Consider the following 21,540-nt stretch of genomic DNA (forward strand, 5'->3'; position numbering starts at 1 on the left):
AAGTCTCATTCTCTCACCCAGGCTGGAGTGTACTGGCACGATCTCGGCTCACCGCAACCTCTGTCTTCTGGGTTCAAGCAATTCTTCTGCCTCAGCCTCCTGAGTAGCTGCGACTACAGGTGTGTGCCACCATGCCCAGCTAATTTTTGTATTTTTAGTAGAGACAGGATGTCACCATATTGGCCAGGCTGGTCTTGAACTCCTGACCTTGTGATCTACCTTCTTCGGCCTCCCAAAGTGCTGGGATTACAGACGTGAACCACCGTGCCTGGCCAAAATCTTAATGGTAGTTTCACTAGAAGTTATGACACAATTTTGTCTTTTTTTTTTTTTTTTTCTGGAGACAGAGTCTCACTTTGTTGCCCAGGCCTGAGTGCAATGGCGTGGTCCTGGGTCACTGCAACCTCCGCCTCCCAGGTTCAAGCAATTCTGCTTCGGCCTCCCGAGTAGCTGAGACTACAGGCACTCAACACCACACCCGGCTAATTTTTGTATTTTTAGTAGAGACAGGGTTTCATCCTGTTGGCCAGGCTGGTCTTGAACTCCTGACCTTGTGATCCACCCACCTCAGCCTCCCAAAGTGCTAGGATTATAGGCGTGAGCCACCACACCCAGCCAAATTACTTTAAATGTATATATTTTTTCTGTGTGATAAAAAGTCAATATTATAGATCTGTGTAACCTAGAAAATAAAAATCCTCCATAATCCTACACCTAAAGAGGTAATCAGAAAGAGGAATAATGTGTGTTTTTCTATACATATAGTAAGTAATGTGTATGTACAAAATATGACATGTTTATGTATATCCCTCTTCTAGATCAAGGTAGTGTTTGGATAAGGAGAAAAAAATGCGTGTGTGTGTATATATCTCCCCACCCCATGAGATCATACAACACATGTTGTTTTGCCATTTTCTTTTCTTTCTTTTTTTTTTTTTTTGAGATGGAGTTTTGCTCTTGTTGCCCAGGCTGGAGTGCAATGGCATGATCTTGGCTCACCACAACCTCCGCCTCCTGGGTTCAAGCAATTATCCTGCCTCAGCCTCCCGAATAGCTGGCACTACAGGCGTGCGCCACCATGCCCAGCTAAATTTTTGTATTTTTAGTAGAGACGGGGTTTCACCATGTTGACCAGGATGGTCTCGATCTCTTGACCTCATGATCCACCCGTCTCGGCTTCCCAAAGTGCTGGGATTACAGGTGTGAGCCATCACGCCTGGCTGCCATTTACTTTTCTATTAGGATATCTGCCCATGTCAGTACCTATAGGCAACTATGTCAGAATTGATTTTACCAGAGCCTTAACAGGGGTTCCCGGTATTTTGCTGTTATAAACAGAGTTGCATTATAAACACACAAAGATTTCGTGGTTACTTCTTATTGCCAGTCATGAGCTGTCTCTGTCAGTGATCACTTTGATTACCTCTCTCAACATGTCATCGCCTTTACCCCACCCTTTTAAACTTTCTAATCTGTTGAATGCTGGGATGATAATAACAGTTTCCATGTATGGAAATGCTTTAAGTGCATCAAAGATCTCATTTATTTCTCAAGACAGCCTTTGAGAGAGGCATATTCTCACTTCTGCCATGTTCAATCTCTTTCATGTATAGTCATCTTTAAAAGCTAATAATGGTAGCATCTATTGTGGAGCTTCTTTGGGAAGCTGACAGATAAAATACAGTCGCTTCTCGTTATGTGCAGTTGTTATTTCTATAAAGGTGCTATGAACATTGAATGAGCGGATGCTGAACCATTGACCGTGGGGGAAATATATGGTTAGGTTTGTGCAAGCCTCTGGTCATATTTTCATCAACTTATCAGTCCATAACCTTGTTTTATGTGTGTTTTTTTGTTTTTCTTTGGTTTCTTTTTTGCGACCAGGTCTCACTCTGTTGCACAGGCTGGAGTGTAGTGGTGTGACCATAGCTCACTGCAGCCTCAAACTCCTGGGCTCAAATGATCCTCCTGCCTCAGCCTCCCAAGTATCTGGGACTTTAGGTGCATACCTTCATGCCTGGCCAATTTTTTTTTTGTAGACAGAGTCTCGATCTGTTGCCCAGGCTGGAGTGCAGTGGCGCCATCTCAGCTCACTGCAACCTCCGCCTCCCGGGTTCAAGCAATTCTCCTGCCTCAGCCTCCTGAGTAGCTGGGATTATAGGCACGTGCCACCATGCCCGGCTAATTTTTTGTATTTTAAGTAGAGAATATTACCAAGGTTTCACTGTGTCAGCCAGGATGGTCTCCATCTCCTGACCTCGTGATCTCCTGCCTCAGCCTCCCAAAGTGCTGGGATTATAGGTGTGAGCCACTGTGCCTGGCCCTCCTGGCCAATTTTTAAATTTTTTGTAGAGATGGGGGTCTTATTATGTTCCCCAGCTGGTCTCAAACTCCCGGCTGTGTGTTTCTGTTTAAAGGCATATTATTTAATATATACCATTGATTAACATTGAACCCACTAACATGGGTAATAGTGCTGTAATTTCATGCCTAAACAAAGCTTATTCAACATGTATATTTTCTCCATAAGGCCCATGACAGTCTTCTTGTGCTTAGGAACATTAGACAATGTTTCAGCAGTATGCTTGGGACCATTTTATTTTATTTTTTTTGAGACAGAATCACACTCTGTAGCCCAAGCTGGAGTGCAGTGGTGTGATCTCAACTCATTGCAACCTCTGCCTGTCTGGCTCAAGTGATTTTTGTGTCTCAGCCTTCCAAGTAGCTCGGACTACAGGCGTGTACCACCATGCCCAGCTTTTTTTTTTTTAAATTTTAGTAGAGACTGAGTTTCACCATGTTGCCCAGGGTGGTCTCGAATTCCCTGACCTCAGGTGATCCACCCATCTCAGCCTCCCAAAGTGCTGGGATTACAGGTGTGAGCCACTGCACCCAGCCACTTGGGACCATTTTAAACAGTGAGATCACCAACAAAAAGCATAAATATGCAGAAGTGTGGCATGAAATACACCACAAAAACGACTCTTGTGACAGTATGAGAGCTGAAGGGAGAAGGCTGAGAATCACCTTGTTTGAGCTCAGCTGGGAGTATGCACATCAGGCAACTCAAAACTTTCACCACTCTGTGCCTGTCCTTGGATGACCATGAAAACATCTCAAGTATTTTTTTTTTTTTTTAATTAAGATGGGGTTTCACCTTGATGGCCAGGCTGGTCTTGAACTCCTGACCTCAGGTGATCCACCCGCCTTGGCCTCCCAAAGTGCTAGGATTACAGGCGTGAGCCACCGAGCCCGGCCACATCTCAAGTATTGATTTTGGGATCACAAATAAATGTTAACAAAGAGGCACATTTGCAAATATGGAACTATGAATAGCAATGGAGATGATTGTAATACAGTAACCTTCCACTCACAGGACCTGTCTTACTGTAAGTAGATAGTAAATTTGCTGAACTTCAGAGTGACGTTTTCTGGGAAAATTTGGCCAAATCTGAAACATAGACAAATTTCCATGTATGTGCATTAAAAGATTTTTTTTTAGATGGAGCCTCCCTCTCTTGCCCAGGCTGGAGTGCAGTGGCGCGGTCTCGGCTCACTGCAACCTCTGCCTCCCAGGTTCAAGCAATTCTCCTGCCTCAGCCTCTTGAGTAGCTAGGACTGCAGGCACCCTCCACCACGCCCAGCCAATTTTTGTGTTTTTAATAGAGATGGGGTTTTGCCATGTTGGCTAGGCTGGTTTCGAACTCCTAACCTCAAGTGATTCACTCATCTTGGCCTCCCAAAGTGCTGGGATTATAGGCGTGAGCCGCTGTGCCCAGCTATGTATGTACATTTTGTTTCAAAAAAATTTTTTTTTCTTCCTGAGATGGAGTCTTGCTGTGTTGCCCAGCAAGACGGAGTCTTGCTCTATTGCCCAACCTCTGCCTCCCAGGTTCAAGTGATTCTCCTGCCTCAGCCTCCCGAGTAGCTGGGATTATAGGCATGCCCTACCATGCCTGGCTAATTTTTGTATTCTTAGTAGAGACGGGGTTTTACCATGTTCGCCAGGCTGATCTCGGACTCTTGACCTCGTGATCCACCTGCCTTGGCCTCCCAAAGTGCTGGGATTACAGGTGTGAGCCACCACACCTGGCCCTGTTTCAACATTTTAAACTTTGTAAAATGTTAACCACCATTCAGAAAAAGTACATTAAACACAAACATGCAGTTTAACAAATAATTGCAAAATGAACAACCATCACCCAGGTCAGGAAATAGACCATCCTTATCATCACAGAAGCCTCCCACGTGTATAGTATTTTTCGTAAGAATGGTATACATTTAAGATCTCTTTCCCCTCCAAGCTCACACTCTGCCTGTGTTTTCTTCCAGGGCTTAGGCTAGGGTTGAACTTTTATCTTCATTGAGTGGCCCTGTGTGTTGTGTTTTCTTGCAGAGGTGCTCAGCACAGTGGACTTTGTTGCCCCTGATGATCGAGTTGTCTTCCGCACCTGTGAAAGAGAGCAGAACAGGGTTGTCTTCCAGATGGTGAGAGACCCCATTGCTGCATGTCCTCCTGAGGCTTACCATCCCCTGGGATTTCCTAACTCATCCCCTGTGCCAGGCCAGTGTTGAATGGCTGGGCTACATTGCACAACTGTGGCTTCCTGAAGACTCCACTTTAATGTTTTCCAAAGGGCCAGTTATGAGTGATTGCACTATTGGAGACAGTTTAAGGAAATCAAACTATCACAGTCTTATATGCCTCTAGTCTCAAATTTAATTTACTTACTTGTAGGAATTGTCTGTTTGGCCTGATTTCTCTATTTTTTTAATCCCTAGCATTGATTACTCAGATCATAGTCTTTGTTTTTATGTAGTTATGTATATTTCTCATAGAAAGAAATCAGGATTCCTCAAGAGTGGTTAAGATTTGTGTTTGAGTTGTGATGACTCTGTAATGCTCTTCTCTCACTTTGGGCATTTCTTGGTGCTTTTTCAGAAACATCCTGAATGATGTTTAGGTTTCTGAAAAATTGATAACAGCCAGGCACAGTGGCTCGTTCCTGTAGTCCCAGCTATTTGGGACGCTGAGGTGAGAGGATTGTTTGAGCCCAGGAGTTCTGGGCTGTAGTGCACTATGCCAATCAGGTGTCTGCACTAAGTTCGGCCTCAATATGGTGACCTCCCAGGAGCGGGGGACCACCAGGTTGCCTAAGAAGGGGTGAACTGGCCCAGATTAACGGAGCAGGTCAAAACTCCCGTGCTGATCAGTAGTGGGATCGCGCCTGTGAATAGCCACTGCACTCCAGCCTGGGCAACATAGCGAGACCCCATCTCTAGAAAAGAAAAAGGAAAATTATTAAAAAAAAAGAAAAAGAATTGATAATGGGTAAACATGTGATAAAGCAAATCTAGCAAAATGTTAATTGTAGCATCTAAATGGTGGGTATTTGAATGGTCACTATCAGATGTTTTAAAGTTTTTTATATGTTTGAAAGTAATCATAGTATTGATAATATTTTCTAGATCCTCAAAGTTTACCTTTTTCTTCTGGCAGTGAGCTAGTCTAGTGGGCTGCCCGTTTAAGAGAAAGCCAGACTGACTCTTGTGTTCGGGAGTGTGTGTGTGTTGTGTGTATGTGTACTGCATGAGTGTGTTTGTCAGTGTATGTGTACCTGTGTCAGGACAGTGATTGATGCAACTTTTTGTATTCCCAGGGGACTTCAGATGCAGAGCGAGCCCTTGCTGTGGCCAGGCTTGTGTAAGTTCCTCCTCCATCTTTTTTTTTTTTTTTGAGATAGAGTTTTGCTCTGTAGCCTGGGCTGGAGTGCAGTGCCACAATTTCAGCTCACTGCAACCTCCGCCTCCAGGATCCCAGTTCAAGCAATTCTCCTACCTCAGCCTCCCAAATAGCTGGGATTACAGGCATGAGCCACCATGCTCAGCTAATTTTTATATTTTTTAGTAGAGACGGGGTTTCACCACGTTTGCAAGTCTGGTCTTGAACTCCTGACCTTGTGATCTGCCCGCCTCGGCCTTCCAAAGTGCTGGGATTACAGGCGTGAGCCACCATGCCCAGCCCCTCCTCCATCTTTAACACTGCCTTTGTCTCTCCTTTGAACTGTGAGGCTTTAATATCTTGGTGACTTTGGAGGTGACCCACCTTTCTGCCTTCTAGCCCATTACCTTCTATTTTCAGGTTAAGAGTGTCTGGTTTCCCTCTGTTTGTGGCATCCAAGGGCTGGCCTGGGACTCACGTGTACCCACAGTGTCTAGATCCCAGACACCTTCTGTGCATATTGGGGGGAGCTGTTTTTTTGTATTTATTTGAAACTCCCTTTCCAGGGATTCCCATGACTGTGAGTCCTGAAGCTTTAAGTATCAAAGTATAGGTAAAACATATTGCTTCCTGAATTAACAAAGACAGGAAGCCTGGGCAACATAGGCAGACCTCATCTCTACGAAAATGGTGGTGCATGCCAGTGGTCCCAGCTACTTGGAAGGCTGATGTGAAAGGATCACTTGGGCCCAGGAGGTCGAGGCTACAGTGAGCCCTCATTGCGCCCCTGCACTCCAGCCTGGGGAACAGAGTGAGACTTTTCAAAAACAAAAACAAAGGCAGGAGAGTGCTATAGTTAATGTGATAGGTTTTGAAATTAAGACAGACCAGGTTTGGAATTTTGGTTTTGCTACTTGTTAACTGTGTGACCTGAGGTAAGTCACTTAATCTCACTGAGAATTTTCTATAAAATAGTGCTACCAACCTCTGGCATAGGGAAAGGTAAATGAAATAATGCATCTAAATGTCTTTGTAGCATGTGGCACATAGTGAGATCTTAGTAAGTGTTAGCTACTGTTACAATTACAGAGAGAGTAAGAGGGAACTCAGGCAGTTATTGCTGCTGATCACAGACTATTAACTAGGAATTAATATTTAGGTTAATATTAGGTATTAATATTTTTGCCATTGAAAGTAATGGCAAAAACCCCAATTACTTTTGCACCAACCAAATGCATACCAGAGGATGGAGTGAGGATTCTTTTTATATCTGAGAATTGTTTGGATTAAACCATCTGTGCAGCCCAGCCAACAAAGGCAGTGCTATAACTTCCACTAGAAGCTGTAGTCTGGGAAAGAGCTCTTAGGCTCATGTCACTTTTCTGCATTGACAAATGGCTTTTACTATCTCAGCCAAGTTCAGTGTGCCCGTCTGAGTTATCCAATACCACTCCAAAGTGGCAAAGTCCTCTCTGCATCTAGCCTTTTATAGATGTGTGCATACATTATATCTTTTCTCTGGTTCTCTGCTGAGATGAGACAGTTGCACATTTTAGGGACGGGTTTCTTTCCCATTTTTCAGCTTCTGTCATTGGGGCTTGGTATGTTTCTTTTTTTTTTTTTGAGACAGAGTCTCAATTTGTCATCCTGGCTGGAGTGCAATGGCGTGATCTCGGCTCACCGCAACCTCCGCCTCCCAGATTCAAGTGATTCTCCTGCCTCAGCTTCCCGAGTAGCTGGGATTACAGGCATGCACTACCATGCCTGACTAATATTTTGTATTTTTAGTAGAGATGGGGTTTCACCATGTTGGTCAGGCTGGTCTCAAACTCCTGACCTCGTGATCTGTTGCCTCAGCCTCCCAAAGTGCTGGGATTACAGGTGTGAGCCACCGCGCCCGGCCTTGGGGGTTGGGGGGATGGTGTGTTTCATAGGGTCAGGGACAGGGTAAGAGGTTCATGAACACAGACCCTTTGCCTTTAATTCCATATCTATGCCTTTAATTCCACCTTCTTGCCTCTAATTCAATATTTATTACCTTTACTCCTTCATCTTTTTCCAGAGAAAATGATGTGGCTGGTATTGATGTCAACATGGGCTGTCCAAAAGAATATTCCACCAAGGTAAACTGATTTCTTTATACTCCTCATAAATGTAGGATGCAGATGAAGAGGCTAACAAGACATAACTCTGGACTGGATTCTGTACTAGACGAGGAAAATGCTCAAAAAGTTTAGATTATTAGATGAACTGGCAAAATTAGAATAGGGAACCATAGTATATTAGCTAAATATACTGTATCAGTGTAACCTTATGAAGATAACTCTTCTGTGGTTATGTAACAGAATATCTTTATTCTTAGAGAATACACACTGAGGTAGGGCGCAGTGGCTCATGCCTGTAATCCCAGCAATTTGAGAGGCTGAGGCAGGCAGATCACGAGGTCAGGAGTTCAAGACCAGCCTGGCCAACATGATGAAACCCTGTCTCTACTAAAGATACAAAAAATTAACTGGGTGTGGTGGCAGATGCCTGTAATCCCAGCTACTCGGGAGGCTGAGGCAGGATAATCACTTGAACCCAGAAGGCAGAAGTTGCAGTGAGCTGAGATCACACCATTGCACTACAGCCTGGGCAACAGGGCAAGACTTCAGCTCAAAAAAAAATAAGAATACACAAGAATACACACTGAAATATTTAGGAGTAAAGGGATATGGTATATATAACTTACCCTCAAGTGGTTTATATATATACACACACTCATATATCACAAACATACAAATACACATATGTTCATACATAGATTATATTTTTATTATAGCTTATATAAATAATGTATACTATATCATTATATATTATGTAATATATAGGTGTATTATTACATATGATATATAATATAATAATATATAATTACATATTATGTATTATATAAATATATTATTTATATAATTATATATATTTGTGTGTATGTGTGTGTATGTATGTGTGTGTGTGTGTGTGTGTGTGTATATATATATATATATATATATAGAGAGAGAGAGAGAGAGAGAGAGAGAGAGAGAGAGAGAGAGAGAACTCATGCCCAAGTAATAAAACAATGCAAAAGTACAGAGAAAAGGCCGGGTGCGGTGGCTCACGCCTGTAATCCCAGCACTTTGGGAGGCCGAGATGGGTGGATCACGAGGTCAGGAGTTCAAGACCAGCCTGGCCAACATGGTGAAACCCCATCTCTATTTAAAAAAAAAAAGAAAGTACAGAGAAAAATAAAGTGGACAGGGCTCTGTCTTTTCATGAATAAAACTGAGACACATATCCTAGAGAGCCCAGAGGAGGATTAAAAAAAAAGGAAAACATCTGAGATATACACTAAAACAAAAGAGAGGATGCTGGGTGCAGTGGCTCACACATACAATCCTAGCACTTTGGGAGGCTGATGTAGGAGGATCACTTGAGCCCAGGAGTTTGAGACCAGCCTGGACAACAAAGTGAGACCTTGTCTGTACAAATTTTTAAAAGTTAAAAAAAACAAAAAAGGCTGGGCATGGGGGCTCATGCCTGTAATCCCAGCACTTTGGGAGGCTGAGGTGGGCAGATCATTTGAGGTCAGGAGTTTGAGACCAGCCTGGCCAACATAGTGAAACCCTGTCTCTACTAAAAATACAAAAAATTAGCTGGGCATAGTGATGTGTACCTGTAATCCAAACTACTTAGGAGGCTGAAGCAGGAGAATTGCTTGAACCTGGGAGGTGGAGGTTGCAGTGAACCAAGATCATGCCACTGCCCTCCAGCCTGGGTGACAAGAATGAAACACTGTCTCAAAAAAAAAAAAAAGTGAATGCAATGCAAATATTCCCATTGTCATATCAGAAGAGATCAGACTATGGTAGCCCAGAGAAGGGAGAGGAAAGGTAGCCCTTAAACTTGGAATTTTTTTTTTTGAGGCGGAGTTTCACTCTTGTTGCCCAGGCTGGAGTGCAATGGCACGATCTCAGCTCACCGCAACCTGTGCCTCCTGGGTTCAAGCGATTCTCCTGCCTCAGCCTCCTGAGTAGCTGGGATTACAGGTATGTGCTACCACACCCAGCTAGTTTTGTATTTTTAGTAGAGGTGGGGTTTCTCCATGTTGATCAGGCTGGCCTTGAACTTCTGACCTCAGGTGATTGACCCTCCTTGGCCTCCCAAAATGCTGGGATTACAGGTATGAGCCACCGCACCCAGCCTAAATTTGGAATTTTATAGGGAAATGTGGTCCTTGGGCTGAGATTTGGGACCCTGTAATCAGAGGGTGTGGCATAAGCAGGGCCCTGGGGATGAATATGAGGTAGACACATGGAGGCCTGAGTACCTTGATTTGACCAGAGGTTTGTCCAGTGGGAGTTGATGAAGAAGCAGAGGAGTGCAGGATTGAAAACCTTGGTGGGTAATGATCATCTGGACTTCTACTTTAGGTATCGTCGGTCTTTTTTTTTGAGAAGGAGTCTTGCTCTTGTTGCCCAGGTTGGAGTGCCAGTGGTGTGATCTTGGCTCACTGCAACCTCCGTCTTCTGGGTTCAAGTGATTCTCTTGCCTCAGCCTCCTGAGTAGCTGGGACTACAGGCACCCGCCATCACGCCTGGCTAATTTTTCTTGTATTTTTAGTAGAGACAGAGTTTTGCCATGTTGGCCAGGCTGGTCTCTAACGTCCTACCTCGATCATGATCCGCCCACCTTGGCCTCCCAAAATGCTGGGATTACAGACGTGAGTCACTGCGCCTGGCCTGTTTTGCTCTTTTCTGATTACTTCTTTGTGTTCCTAAATTGTGTGAGGAGCAGAGTTAAATTGATTTGGAGGCAGGGCTTGGTAGCTTGCACCTATAATCCCAGCACTTTGGAGGGCTGAAGCGGGTGGATCACTTGAGATCAGGAGTTTGAGACCAGCCTGACTAACAGGTGAAACCCCATCCCTACTAAAGATACAGAAATTAGCTGGGCATGGTGGTGCATCCCTGTAATCCCAGGTACTTGGGAGGCTGAGGTAGTAAAATCACTTGAACCCAGGAAACAGAGGTTGCAGTGAACTGAGATTGCACCATTGCACTCCAGCCTGGGTGATTAAGTGAGACTTTGTCCAAAAAAAAAAAAAAAAAAAATTTGGAATGATCTCCCTGATATATTGTAGAGTGAAAAAAGCTAGGAGCAGAATTATATACTACCTTGTCTAAATGGTACTATACCATTTATATAAGGAGGATGGGGAATGAATATATATATATATATTTATTTGTTTATTCAGGGAAGATTTTTGCAGAGACGCACAAGAAACTAGTAACATTGGTTTCCTCTGGGGAAGAAACGTAAGTTTTTATTTGGTTATGCATATGTAGTAAATTCCCATTACAGAGGTGCTACTGAAAATAATTAACTGGCACAGCACTGGCACTGATCAGTCAGAAGAGATACCAACCAGTATGCCATGCATGTATATACTAGCTGAATATCTGCTGTGTTCTCATGGTTCAAGAATTGAAGCCAGATAAAAAGTATAGATTGAGGTTGGGTGCGGTGGCTCATGCCTGTAATACCCACACTTTGGGAGGCTGAGGCAGGTGGATCCTGAGGTCAGGAGTTCAAGACCAGCCTGGCCAAAAGGATGAAACCCTGTATCTACCAAAAAATATAAAAATTAGCCAGGTGTGGCGGCATGCACCTGTAGTCCCAGCTACTTGGGAGGCTGAAACAGGAGAATTGCATGAACCTGGGAGGTTGCAGTGAGCCAAGATCACATAACTGCACTCCAGCCTGGGCCACAGAGTAAGAACCTATCTCACACACACAAAGAAAGTGTAGATTGAAAAGTCTCCCATTCCTTGGGGTGGGAGGCTTCTTATTCATTACCCATTTGAATTAAATTTTGAATGTTTTACTTATTCAAAAAAGCAAGCAAGTTAAATAGAAAGGAAGGAAGAAAGGAAATTTCATTGTTGAGAAAGTCATTATTGTGGAAGGGGCAGTGAAACTGAATTTTAGATCCTGTGATTCTATAAGGAAGGGCTGGATATGTGTGAGTGGAAGGACAGATGGAGCCAGAGGGAGTGCCAGGGCTTCCTCAAGGCCTTCAAGGTTTCTTTTATGACCATTGTAATCCAGGGTTGGTGGATTTTCCAGTCTACCCATTCTTTAAAATCCAGGCTCAGCTTAGCTGAGTCTGTGGTGGTTTAATGTCCTCTCTGATTCCAATTTGTCATCCTTAAACATGAACTTAAAGTGTAATAACTGAACTTAAAACTTCTGAGCACATTCTGTGAACATTTGTTAGTATGTAATCTTTATACTGGCAGCATATATTTATTTTAATTGGGTTTTTTTGCCTTCATCTCACTCCTAATGGATTCAGATTTTTAAAGATCCCCCTCCCCCATTATAAAAGTAATTAATACCATTGCCAGAACTTGGAAAATATAGACAAGTACAGGAAAGAGCAGGAAAATCACCAGTAACTCACCATAAAGAGCAACCACCATTGCTATTATCAAGAGTCTAGTGGTTGCGTGGGTTGGTGGTTTCCATTTCCTGGACTTTTGTTAGAGTTGGGCATGGGTCTGGGCTGGGACGTTGTTGCTGGCAGAAGAGAAAGGCCTAGATAAAATTTGTAAGTTGTGTGCATCTTAGTGGCTTTGCTGGTGGCGGTGATGCCTATGCAAGCAGTGGGTATGACAGGAAGAAGGCGCATTTGATCTTATTTCAAAGGAAGAGTGATTCATTGTTTTTTTAAGGGCTTGGGAGATGGTGGGATTTAGTGTATTAAGACATGGAGGCCTGGGTTAGGGAGTGAGCAGTCTTGAAAAATAAGTTTTATATAGCCCACTTCTAGATAGATCTGTGGGTTTTACCAAGGGGATCAGAATTATGACTTTTTTTTGTTCGAGATGGAGTCTCGCTCTGTCACGCAGGCTGGGGTACAGTGGTATAATCTCATCTCGCTGCAGTCTCTGCCTCCTGGGTTCAAGCAATTCTTCTGCCTCAACATTCTGAATAGCTGGGACTACAGGAGCACACCACCACACTCCAGTAATGTTTGTATTTTCAGTAGAGACAGGGTTTTACCATATTGGCCAGGCTGGTCTCGAACTCCTGACCTCAGGTGATGGGCCTGACTCAGCCTCCTAAAGTGCTGGAATTACAGGTTACAGGTATGAGCCACCATGCCCAGCTTATAAATTTTAAAACTCATCACTCTTGGCCATCCAGCCTGGCTAACATGGTGAAACCCCATCTCTACTAAAAATACCAAAAAAAAAAAAAAAAAAATTAGCCAGGTGTGATGGTGCGCGTGCCTGTAGTCCTAGCTATTTGGGAGGCTGAGGCAGGAGAATCACTTGAACCTGGGAGGTAGAGGTTGCAGTGAGCCGAGATTCCACCACTGCACTCCAGCCTGGATGACAGAGTGAGACTCTGTCCCAAAAAAAAAAAAAAATTGTCACACTTTAGTCCCAGATGTTATGGGCATAGATACTGCTGCCTTCCTACTTGTTTAAAGAAGTGCCAGTTGCCAGTGGGCCTTTGTGTCTTGGAGGTGAATGCCTCGGTAGTGCCCAGTTGCCACATCCCATCCCATGGAGAGGGCCATGCTGTCTTCCAGCTGTAAAAGACCTTTTGTGTTTCTCCTTAGGGAGGAATGGGAGCTGCTCTGCTGTCAGACCCTGACAAGATTGAGAAGGTAAGTCCTACGTGGGTGAAAGCAGGGGTCCTCAAACACAGCTCCAAACTACAGTTGTCTACAACACCTCCTTCCACCAATACCAGATTTACTGATGTCCATCCAGTTTCTCTACCTGTGGCCTAGTGATTTCCAAAAAATCTTCCCAGTGATTTTGATGTGCAGCCAAGTTTGGGAACCCCTGAGCCAGCCCACAGCAAGCTTGAAGTTCCTAAAAGGCCCAGAGCTAGGGACATGTCAACAAAGAGCCAGGTGGCTGGAGGACTCAGAACCTCCTCTGTATTGCCTGTCTCCCTTCTGGGAAGGTCTTGAGAGCAGAGACCAGGCCACCTGTGGTGAGGACAGGTTCAGTGGCAGGTGTGTTTGTATGTGTGTGGGTGGATTGGCCTCTCCCAGGGGGCTTGATGAGAACAGGAGTGGGTCTCCTGTGTCCTGACGGAGTCTACCTCAGCCCTTGGAGAGCAGGCCAGACCAGCGTCAGATGAAGCAAGCTGAAGTTAATCTCTCTGTTCCCCTTTCTTTGTTGATTCTGTAGGCTAGCTTATTGAGGCCCTGGGGACCAGTTGGCATTTACTACCTGGCATTGTGAGCTGTCAGGGCATGTGGTGGTGACATTCTCTGCCATGCCATCCATATCCTTTGAGTTCCTCTCCCAGTCTGCCAACTCTTTCCTTTTAGCTTCTTTGTTTTCCTTTTCATTCTCTCTCGCTACTTCCCTGTCTGGGCTTTAAGCCTCATCCTGCTTCCCAGGCTAGAGTGACTTGAGACTCAGGCACCACCAATGAGAGCTGGCATTGGTGCTGGGTGCCATGTCAGCAGCTCAACCCTGCATGTTCCTCCAGCCCTGCGGGCTCTGGGGCATAGGAAGACCACTGTGCTTGCTGGCTTGGTACCTTCTCATTTTTCCCATGTGTAGCCAGAGATACTATATCTGTAGTGTACCTGTATAATGTGCCTTTCTTTTTTTTGAGACAGAGTCTTGCTCTGTCGCCCAGGCTGGAGTGCAGTGGCATGATCTCAGCTCACTGCAACCTCTGCCTCAGGGTTCAAGTGATTCTGCTGTGTCAGCCTCCTGAATAGCGGGGATTAGAAGCATCCACCATGACTCCTCACTAATTTTTGTATTTTTAGTGGAGACAGAGTTTCGCCATGTTGGCCAGGCTGGTCTTGAACTGCTGACCTCAGGTGATCCCACCCACCTCGGCCTCCCAAAGTGCTGGGATTACAGGTGTGAGCCACTGCACCTGGCCATAATGTACCTCTCATTTGATCCTGAAACCCCTTGAAGTAAACAGGATTGGCATTTATCTTCATTTGATCAAGAACAATAAAGCACAGAGAGAGAAAATAATTTAAGATCATATAGTAAGTAAGTGTCAGGCATAGCCAGCTTGTGAGCCATAGTCTTTTCTGACTTCTAGTGTCAGCACCCTCTTCAGTAGCTTTTCAGGTTAAAAGTACCTGGGTATAGTTCATAAGCGTCAGGTCAATAGGCACCTCAACTTGGAAATCTCCCGTTAAACACTTCCGTGCAGGGTGGAGTGGAAGTAGACATTGTGGATGTCAAATTGGTTTCCACACTTAGGAGAGGGGGCCCCAGCAGGGAGGATGTGGTTCACAACATGAGCACACAGGCGTTTTTGTTATCCTCCAGTCTCCTCTCTTATCAGATCCAGGCTGTTGGCTCTGTCCTCTCTACTGCCCCTCTGTGAATGAGGCAAATTTCATCCAGGAGGCAGCAGAGCTACACTCAACCTCAGAAGCTTAGGTCATTCCACTACTCCTCTGGTTGGGTATTTAGATGGTCCAGGTTGGACTGATAGATGGGGTTTGCCCCATGGTGGGGAGATTGCATGCTTCCACAACAGAGCCAGATGTGGCTTAGGTGTAGGGGCTGGATTCAGTTCAGGTCCAGGCTATGCTGGCAAACTGGGTGACCTGGGTGAGAGCTTTGTGGGTCCTTCCAGGCTTGGTGTTTTAGGCCCATGGTTCCATCTATGGGAGTATCTCAGGACCACCTCTAGAAATTTTCTCAAAGATTCTTGTTTGGGGTTATGAAAAACCTTAGAAATACATAACGTTGGCGGTTGTACAACATTGTGAATGTAATTAATGCCACTAAATTATACACTTAAAAATGTTTAAGATGGCAAATTTTGTGCTATTAATTTTACCCCAGTTATAAACAAAGGATGCTATCTGTTGAGAATTCTGCAGACTCTTGGGGTGAATAGGGGTGGAGAGCAGGATATCAATCTCTTTGAGAAAGCTTCTACCAGGTAACTCTGGTATACGCTCCCTGGATTAAGAATCTCCATTTTATTTTTATTATTTGAGAGGGAGTCTCACTCTGCCGCCCAGGCTGGAGTGCAGTGGTGCGATCTCAGCTCACTGAAACCTCCACCTCCTGGGTTCAAGTGATTCTCTTACCTCAGCCTTCAAGTAGCTGGGATTACAGGCATGCACCACAATGCCCAGCTAATTTTTGTGTTTTTAGTAGATATAGGGTTTCACCATGTTGTTCAGGCTAGCTTCAAACTCCCGACCTCAGATGGTCCTCCTGCCTTGGCCAAAGTGCTGGGATTACAGATGTGCTCAGGGCATTCCCCCTTGTGTACACTGGGCCATGGCTGACAATTGGCAGGGCCAGGACTTGAACTCAGGTCTCACTGCTTTCCAGGCCTATACTTTCTCATCTGCTGCCTCCCAGAAACCAGGGGAGTGAAGGAATCTGCTTTTCTTCAGTTGGCCAGTGGGTCTATTGAGGCAAGCCCGCTTGTAGGTAGATGTGCTGTTCCTCTGCTCATGTATGGTCTTGTCTCTCATTCTTTCTCCCCAAAGACTTGGATCTGGAGAGCCTGGCCAGTAGACAGTCTCTAGTTGCCATTTCCCCTCAGTGTGACCCTTGCAAGTGGCTAGGGTTTTGGTTACCTAATTTCCTTCCTAGTCCTTAACATACACGAAACACACAGAAATACTGAAGAGAGTACTATACTGAATAGAGAGCTATCCAAATAGCTCTCTATTTGGATAAAATACAGCAAAAGGAAGTTCTACAAGATATAGAATTGGATCAGACCAGCTGGCGTTGCTTAAATTGACAAATGTCAGAGGATTCTAAGTGAGCACTTGTAAAGGAACCTTTCAGAGATGTTGCTTTGAGCATGAAGGATGGGACTAGAATGAGAATTTTTATTGTATTTCTTGATGAACCTAGTAGTCCCCCCGCTTAAAAAGTAAGTGCCTCTTTAAGGCCTGCCAGGGTGACCCTAAGACCTCAGGCCCAGTCTGCCTCCTGGGGCAGCATCTGGGGCTGTTCCTTCCTGGCAGTGGGGCCAGCAGGTCCTGTCTTGCTCACGAGCTGTCCACCTGTCTGTCAGCCCAGCCTCTTGGTCTGATGTATTCTGGCATGGCCTGCCTCAGCCTGTCCCTGAAAGGCCTCCGTTACTGGTTTTTGCAACCTGACTCTCTGCTGCCCCCGCCTGTCTAGAATTAAAACTGGCAGCAGCCACTTAGATAGCCCCTGCTCTGCTAGACGAGATCCAGTTCTTGGAAGAGGGTTCTTGGGATCATCTTTCTTCCAGCTTGCCTGGCCTGAAATTTTTGATGAGAAAAGAAGATAGCAATGCCACAGCCAGGCAGTGTCATCTACACCTCTCTATCGCTGATTCTTATATGGTCTGGTCTTGCTACCTCCCTGTTACTTTCCTGCATGACTTCTTGATCTTTCTTTGAAATCTTTTGCAATTGCTATGTGATAAGTACTTTTAAATATGTTGAGTACATTATCTTTTCCTTTGCCAATTTCACTCATGTATATCTGACTCCCCTAAAGGGGAATGCAGGCCTTTAAGAGCTTCCTGTTCCCTCACCCTGCAAGTCCTGGAACAACACTCAGGGAACATTCTTTTCACCCAGGAAAGAAGCTGTTTGCCCTTTCCTTCTTTCTTTCTTTCTTTTTTTAATAGAAACAGGGATGGACTAGGTACAGTGGCTCATGCCTGTAATCCCAGGACTTTGGGAGACTGAAGCAGGTGGATCACTTGAGCTCAGGAGTTCGAGACCAGCCTGGCCAACATGGTGGTCCCAGCTACTCTGGAGGCTGAGGTGGGAGGATGGCCTGAGACTGGGAGGCAGAGGTTACAGTGAGCCAAGATTGTGCCACTGTACTCCAGCCTGGGCAACAGAGCCAGACCCTATCTCAAAACAAAGCAAATAAACAAACAAGCAAAAAGGGAATAGGGTCTTGCTGTGTTGCCCAGACTGGTCTCAAAATTCTGACTTCAAGCAATCTTCCCACCTTAGCCTTTCAAAGTGTTGGGATTACAGGTGTGAACCACCACACCCAGTCAGCTATGTGTTCTTTTTTTCATTTTCAGCCATGTGTTCTTAACCAAGACTAGGTCAGAATGATACTGAGGACGGGATGGAGTGTGTTGGGCACAGCCTTTTGAAAACACACATTCCTAAGCCCTGCCCCTAGATACTGATTTGGGAAATAACAGTGTGGAATTCAAGAGTTTGTAATTCTTCAGCTCTCCATATAATTCTGGTATTTGTCCAGGCAAAGGGTCACTGAGCTGCACACAGGTGTGCACGCATACCCATTCACTCATTCATTCAGTATATTTGACAAATATGTATATACCACTAGGTGCAAGGCAGGTACTGGGGCTCCAGTGTAGAACAAAGACAGGCCCTTTTTGCCTCATGGAGCTTATGTGTGTATGTGTGTAACAAACACACACATGCATTCACACATACACAAACTGTTCATGCACCAGAATGCACAGTCTGTAGCAGAGTTAATTAGTACAGTCACTGTAGTGGTTTGTTCCAGAAGACTTAGGTGATCTTATGTTTTCCTCTCTGCAGATCCTCAGCACTCTTGTTAAAGGGACACGCAGACCTGTGACCTGCAAGATTCGCATCCTGCCATCGGTAAGGATGGTGTGTTACATTTGAAGGTCCATCCTCTCTGGTGATGTTGGATTTGGGTTTGTGAATGATTCTTGAGGTGTTAAATTAGCCTTGGAGGAGAGAATGGAGTTGAGCCTACTTTAGAAGCCAGCAGCTGCTCCTTCCAGGAGCTTCAGTAACCATCCTGTGTGATCCTCTTCCTCAGCTAGAAGATACCCTGAGTCTTGTGAAGCGGATAGAGAGGACTGGCATTGCTGCCATTGCGGTTCATGGGAGGTGAGTGGTCACCTTTCTAGTGACTGACTGCCAGGGAGGTCCTCACCCATCTTAGTGATCCTTCCTTAATTGATCTGTCACCCCAAGTGACAGCCAATTTCTCTTTTACATATTCAGCCTACCTCTGCCTAGCTCTTTGACATCCTATGAGTCTTGAGGGCAGGCAGACCCAGAATGGGCTTGCATTTGCCTTTGTTTCATTCATGGAGTGCCTGTTGTGGGTAGGTACTGAGGTTTAGAGATGCAGTGAGACTAAGAAAGGAGAAACATCTCTACATCAGGATGTGTAAATGCTAGAGATTGAGTGATTTGCTCAAAATCATACCATGTAGCCAGTACATGGTGGAATACTGACCTTCATGAGAAAACCAACCTCCCTCCCTCCCTCTCTTTCTCCTTCCATCCCTCCCTCTCTCCCCACCTTCCGTCCGTCCTTTTTCTTCTTTCCTCTCTCTCTCTCTCTCTTTCTCTCTCGATGGAGTCTCACTCTGTCGTCCAGGCTAGAGTGCAGTGGCGCAGTCTTGGCTCACTGTAATCTATCTCCTGGGTTCAAGCGATTTTCCTGCCTCAGCCTCCCAAGTAGCTGAGATTACAGGTGTGTTCCACCATGCCCAGTTAATTTTTGTATCTTTAGTAGAGACCGGGTCTCACCATGTTGGCCAGGCTGGTGTCGAACTCCTGATCTCAGGTGATCCACTCACCTCAGCTTCTCAAAGTGCTGGGATTACAGGAATGAGCCACTGGGCCCAGCCTCAATTTCTTTCTGTTGTATTAAACAATGACTTATCCCTTGAATAATCACAGACAGATTGCTGTGTTTATTTGTTTTTCATTGTCGTTTTTCAAGAGAGTCTTGCTCTGTTACCCAGGCTGGAGTGAAGTGGCACAGTCATAGCTCACTGCAGCCTCAAACTCCTGGGCTCAAGCAATCCTCCTGCCTCATCCTCCCAAGTAGCTGAAACTACAGTGCATGCTACCATGCCTGGCTAAGTTTTTATTTTTTTTTTGTAGTGACGGGATCTCCTTATGTTCCCTAGGCTGGTCTCAAACTCCTGGGCTCAAGTGATTCACCTGCCTCAGCCCCTCAAAGTGCTGGGATTACAGGCATGAGCCACTGCACCTGGCCTATTCTTTTAAAGGCTCTGCCTCTTTTTTTCTTTTCTTTTTTTTTTTTTTTTTTGAGACAGAGTTTTGCTCTTGTTACCCAGGCTGGAGTGCAATGGTGCGATCTCAGCTCACTGCAACCTCTGCCTCCTGGGTTCAAGCAATTCTCCTGCCTCAGCCTCCCAAATAGCTGGGACTACAGGTGTGCACCACCATGCCCAGCTAATTTTTGTATTTTTAGAGACGAGTTTTCACACTGTTGACCAGGATGGTCTCGAACTCTTGACCTCGTGATCCACTTGCTTCAGCCTCCCAAAGTGCTGAGATTATAGGCGTGAGCCACCACGCCTGGCCTAAAGGCTCTGCCTCTCTTGTCTGTATTTGTTGGACTGCCAGATATCATAATGACTAAACAATCCTAGCTGTAGCTAATATACTCTTTGCTCAGAGCTGAGGTTCTGAAGGCCACCCTTGGCTTATCAATTGTACTTGTTCCCTGTGTCCAGGATGTACTTTTACAGAATCTCAGATCAGTAGACCTGGGCCAGAGTGACTTCTCTTCTCTAAGTGATGTTCCTTTGGGCTTAGGGGTCTTACAGGAAGAGCCCGGGTTATTGATTGTGCTCTTACAGCATTTTTAGAGAAGGGAACCCAGAACTCCCATCGTACAAAGCAGAGCAAAGCAGAGCTGCTTAGGTTGAAGCCAGGAGGGAGGAGTACACACATGTACACAAATGCTTCTTCTCACTGGGCACGGTGGCTCACGCCTGTAATCCTAGCACTTTGAGAGGCTGAGGTGGGCAGATCACAAAGTTAGGAAATCGAGACCATCCTGGTTAATGTGGTGAAACCCCTTCTCTACTAAAAATACAAAAAATTAGCTGGGTGTGGTGGCAGGCGCATGTAGTCCCAGCTACTCAGGAGGCTGAGATAGGAGAATCACTTGAACCCGAGAGGCGGAGGTTACAGTGAGCCAAGATAGTGCCACTGCACTCCAGCCTGGGTGACAGAGTGAGAATGCATCTCAAAAAATATATAAATAAATAAAATACTTCTTCCCAAGGCAGGAGGCTTTGGATTCAGACTCCCTAGTTTGAGATCCCAGCTCTGCTGCTTCTTAGCTGTATATCCTTGGGAAATCACTTAACCTTTCTGAGCATAACATTCCTTATTTGGAAATTAAGGTAATTTCTACTTTATAGGGTTGTCCCAAGGCTTTTATGAGATTGTGAATATAAATTCTTGGCACAGTGCCTGGCATGTAGTATTCTCTCTCTCTCTCTCTATCTCTCTTTTTTTTTTTTTGAGATGGAGTCTCGCTCTGTCGCCTGGGCTGGAGTGCAGTGGTGGGATCTCGACTCACTGCAACTTTTGCCTCTTCGGTTCAAGCGATTCTCCTGCCTCAGCCTCCTGAGTAGCTAGGATTACAGGCTCATGTCACTGTGCCTAACTAATTTTTGTATTTTTTTTAGTAGAGATGGGGTTTCACCATGTTGGCCAGGCTGGTCTCAAACTCCTGACCTCAAGTGATCCACCCACCTCAGCCTCCCAAAGTGCAGAGATTACAGGTGTGAGCCACCCTGCCCAGACAGTATTTTATTTTATTTTATTTTCTTTTTTTAAAACCTGGTTATCTGGTTTCTGTGGAAGCCAGTATTTTCTTAGTAAAGGAAGCTATTATTTTTTAACAGTCGTTGGGAACACTGGAAAGACAGATTTGGGTGAGTTTGAGGAAGCCCTTTCTGACTATCAAAGCTGTTAGGATGGGCTAAATCCGACTACTGGGGATGTAGGGAGACAGAGGTAGAGGCTAGGTTGACAG

General features: G+C 45.1%; 1 protein-coding gene across 15 annotated transcripts in view; it reads left to right on the top strand.

Annotated features, from left to right (window-relative positions):
* DUS2 (dihydrouridine synthase 2) overlaps positions 1-21,540 on the top strand; it is a 55,976-nt gene that overhangs the window by 25,039 nt on the left and 9,397 nt on the right. For all 15 annotated transcript variants that reach the window (XM_012437351.2, XM_064383206.1, XM_064383203.1 and 12 more), the window contains 6 exons: positions 4,397-4,488; positions 5,661-5,704; positions 7,785-7,845; positions 13,371-13,418; positions 18,294-18,359; positions 18,544-18,614. In XM_012437351.2, coding sequence (XP_012292774.1) covers positions 4,397-4,488; positions 5,661-5,704; positions 7,785-7,845; positions 13,371-13,418; positions 18,294-18,359; positions 18,544-18,614 — 382 coding nt within the window. The remainder of the gene's footprint in view (positions 1-4,396; positions 4,489-5,660; positions 5,705-7,784; positions 7,846-13,370; positions 13,419-18,293; positions 18,360-18,543; positions 18,615-21,540) is intronic.

The sequence above is a fragment of the Aotus nancymaae genome, unplaced genomic scaffold, assembly GCF_030222135.1.
Source record: "Aotus nancymaae isolate 86718 unplaced genomic scaffold, 86718_ANA_hifiasm-v0.15.2.pri h1tg000030l, whole genome shotgun sequence".
NCBI lineage: Eukaryota > Metazoa > Chordata > Mammalia > Primates > Aotidae > Aotus > Aotus nancymaae.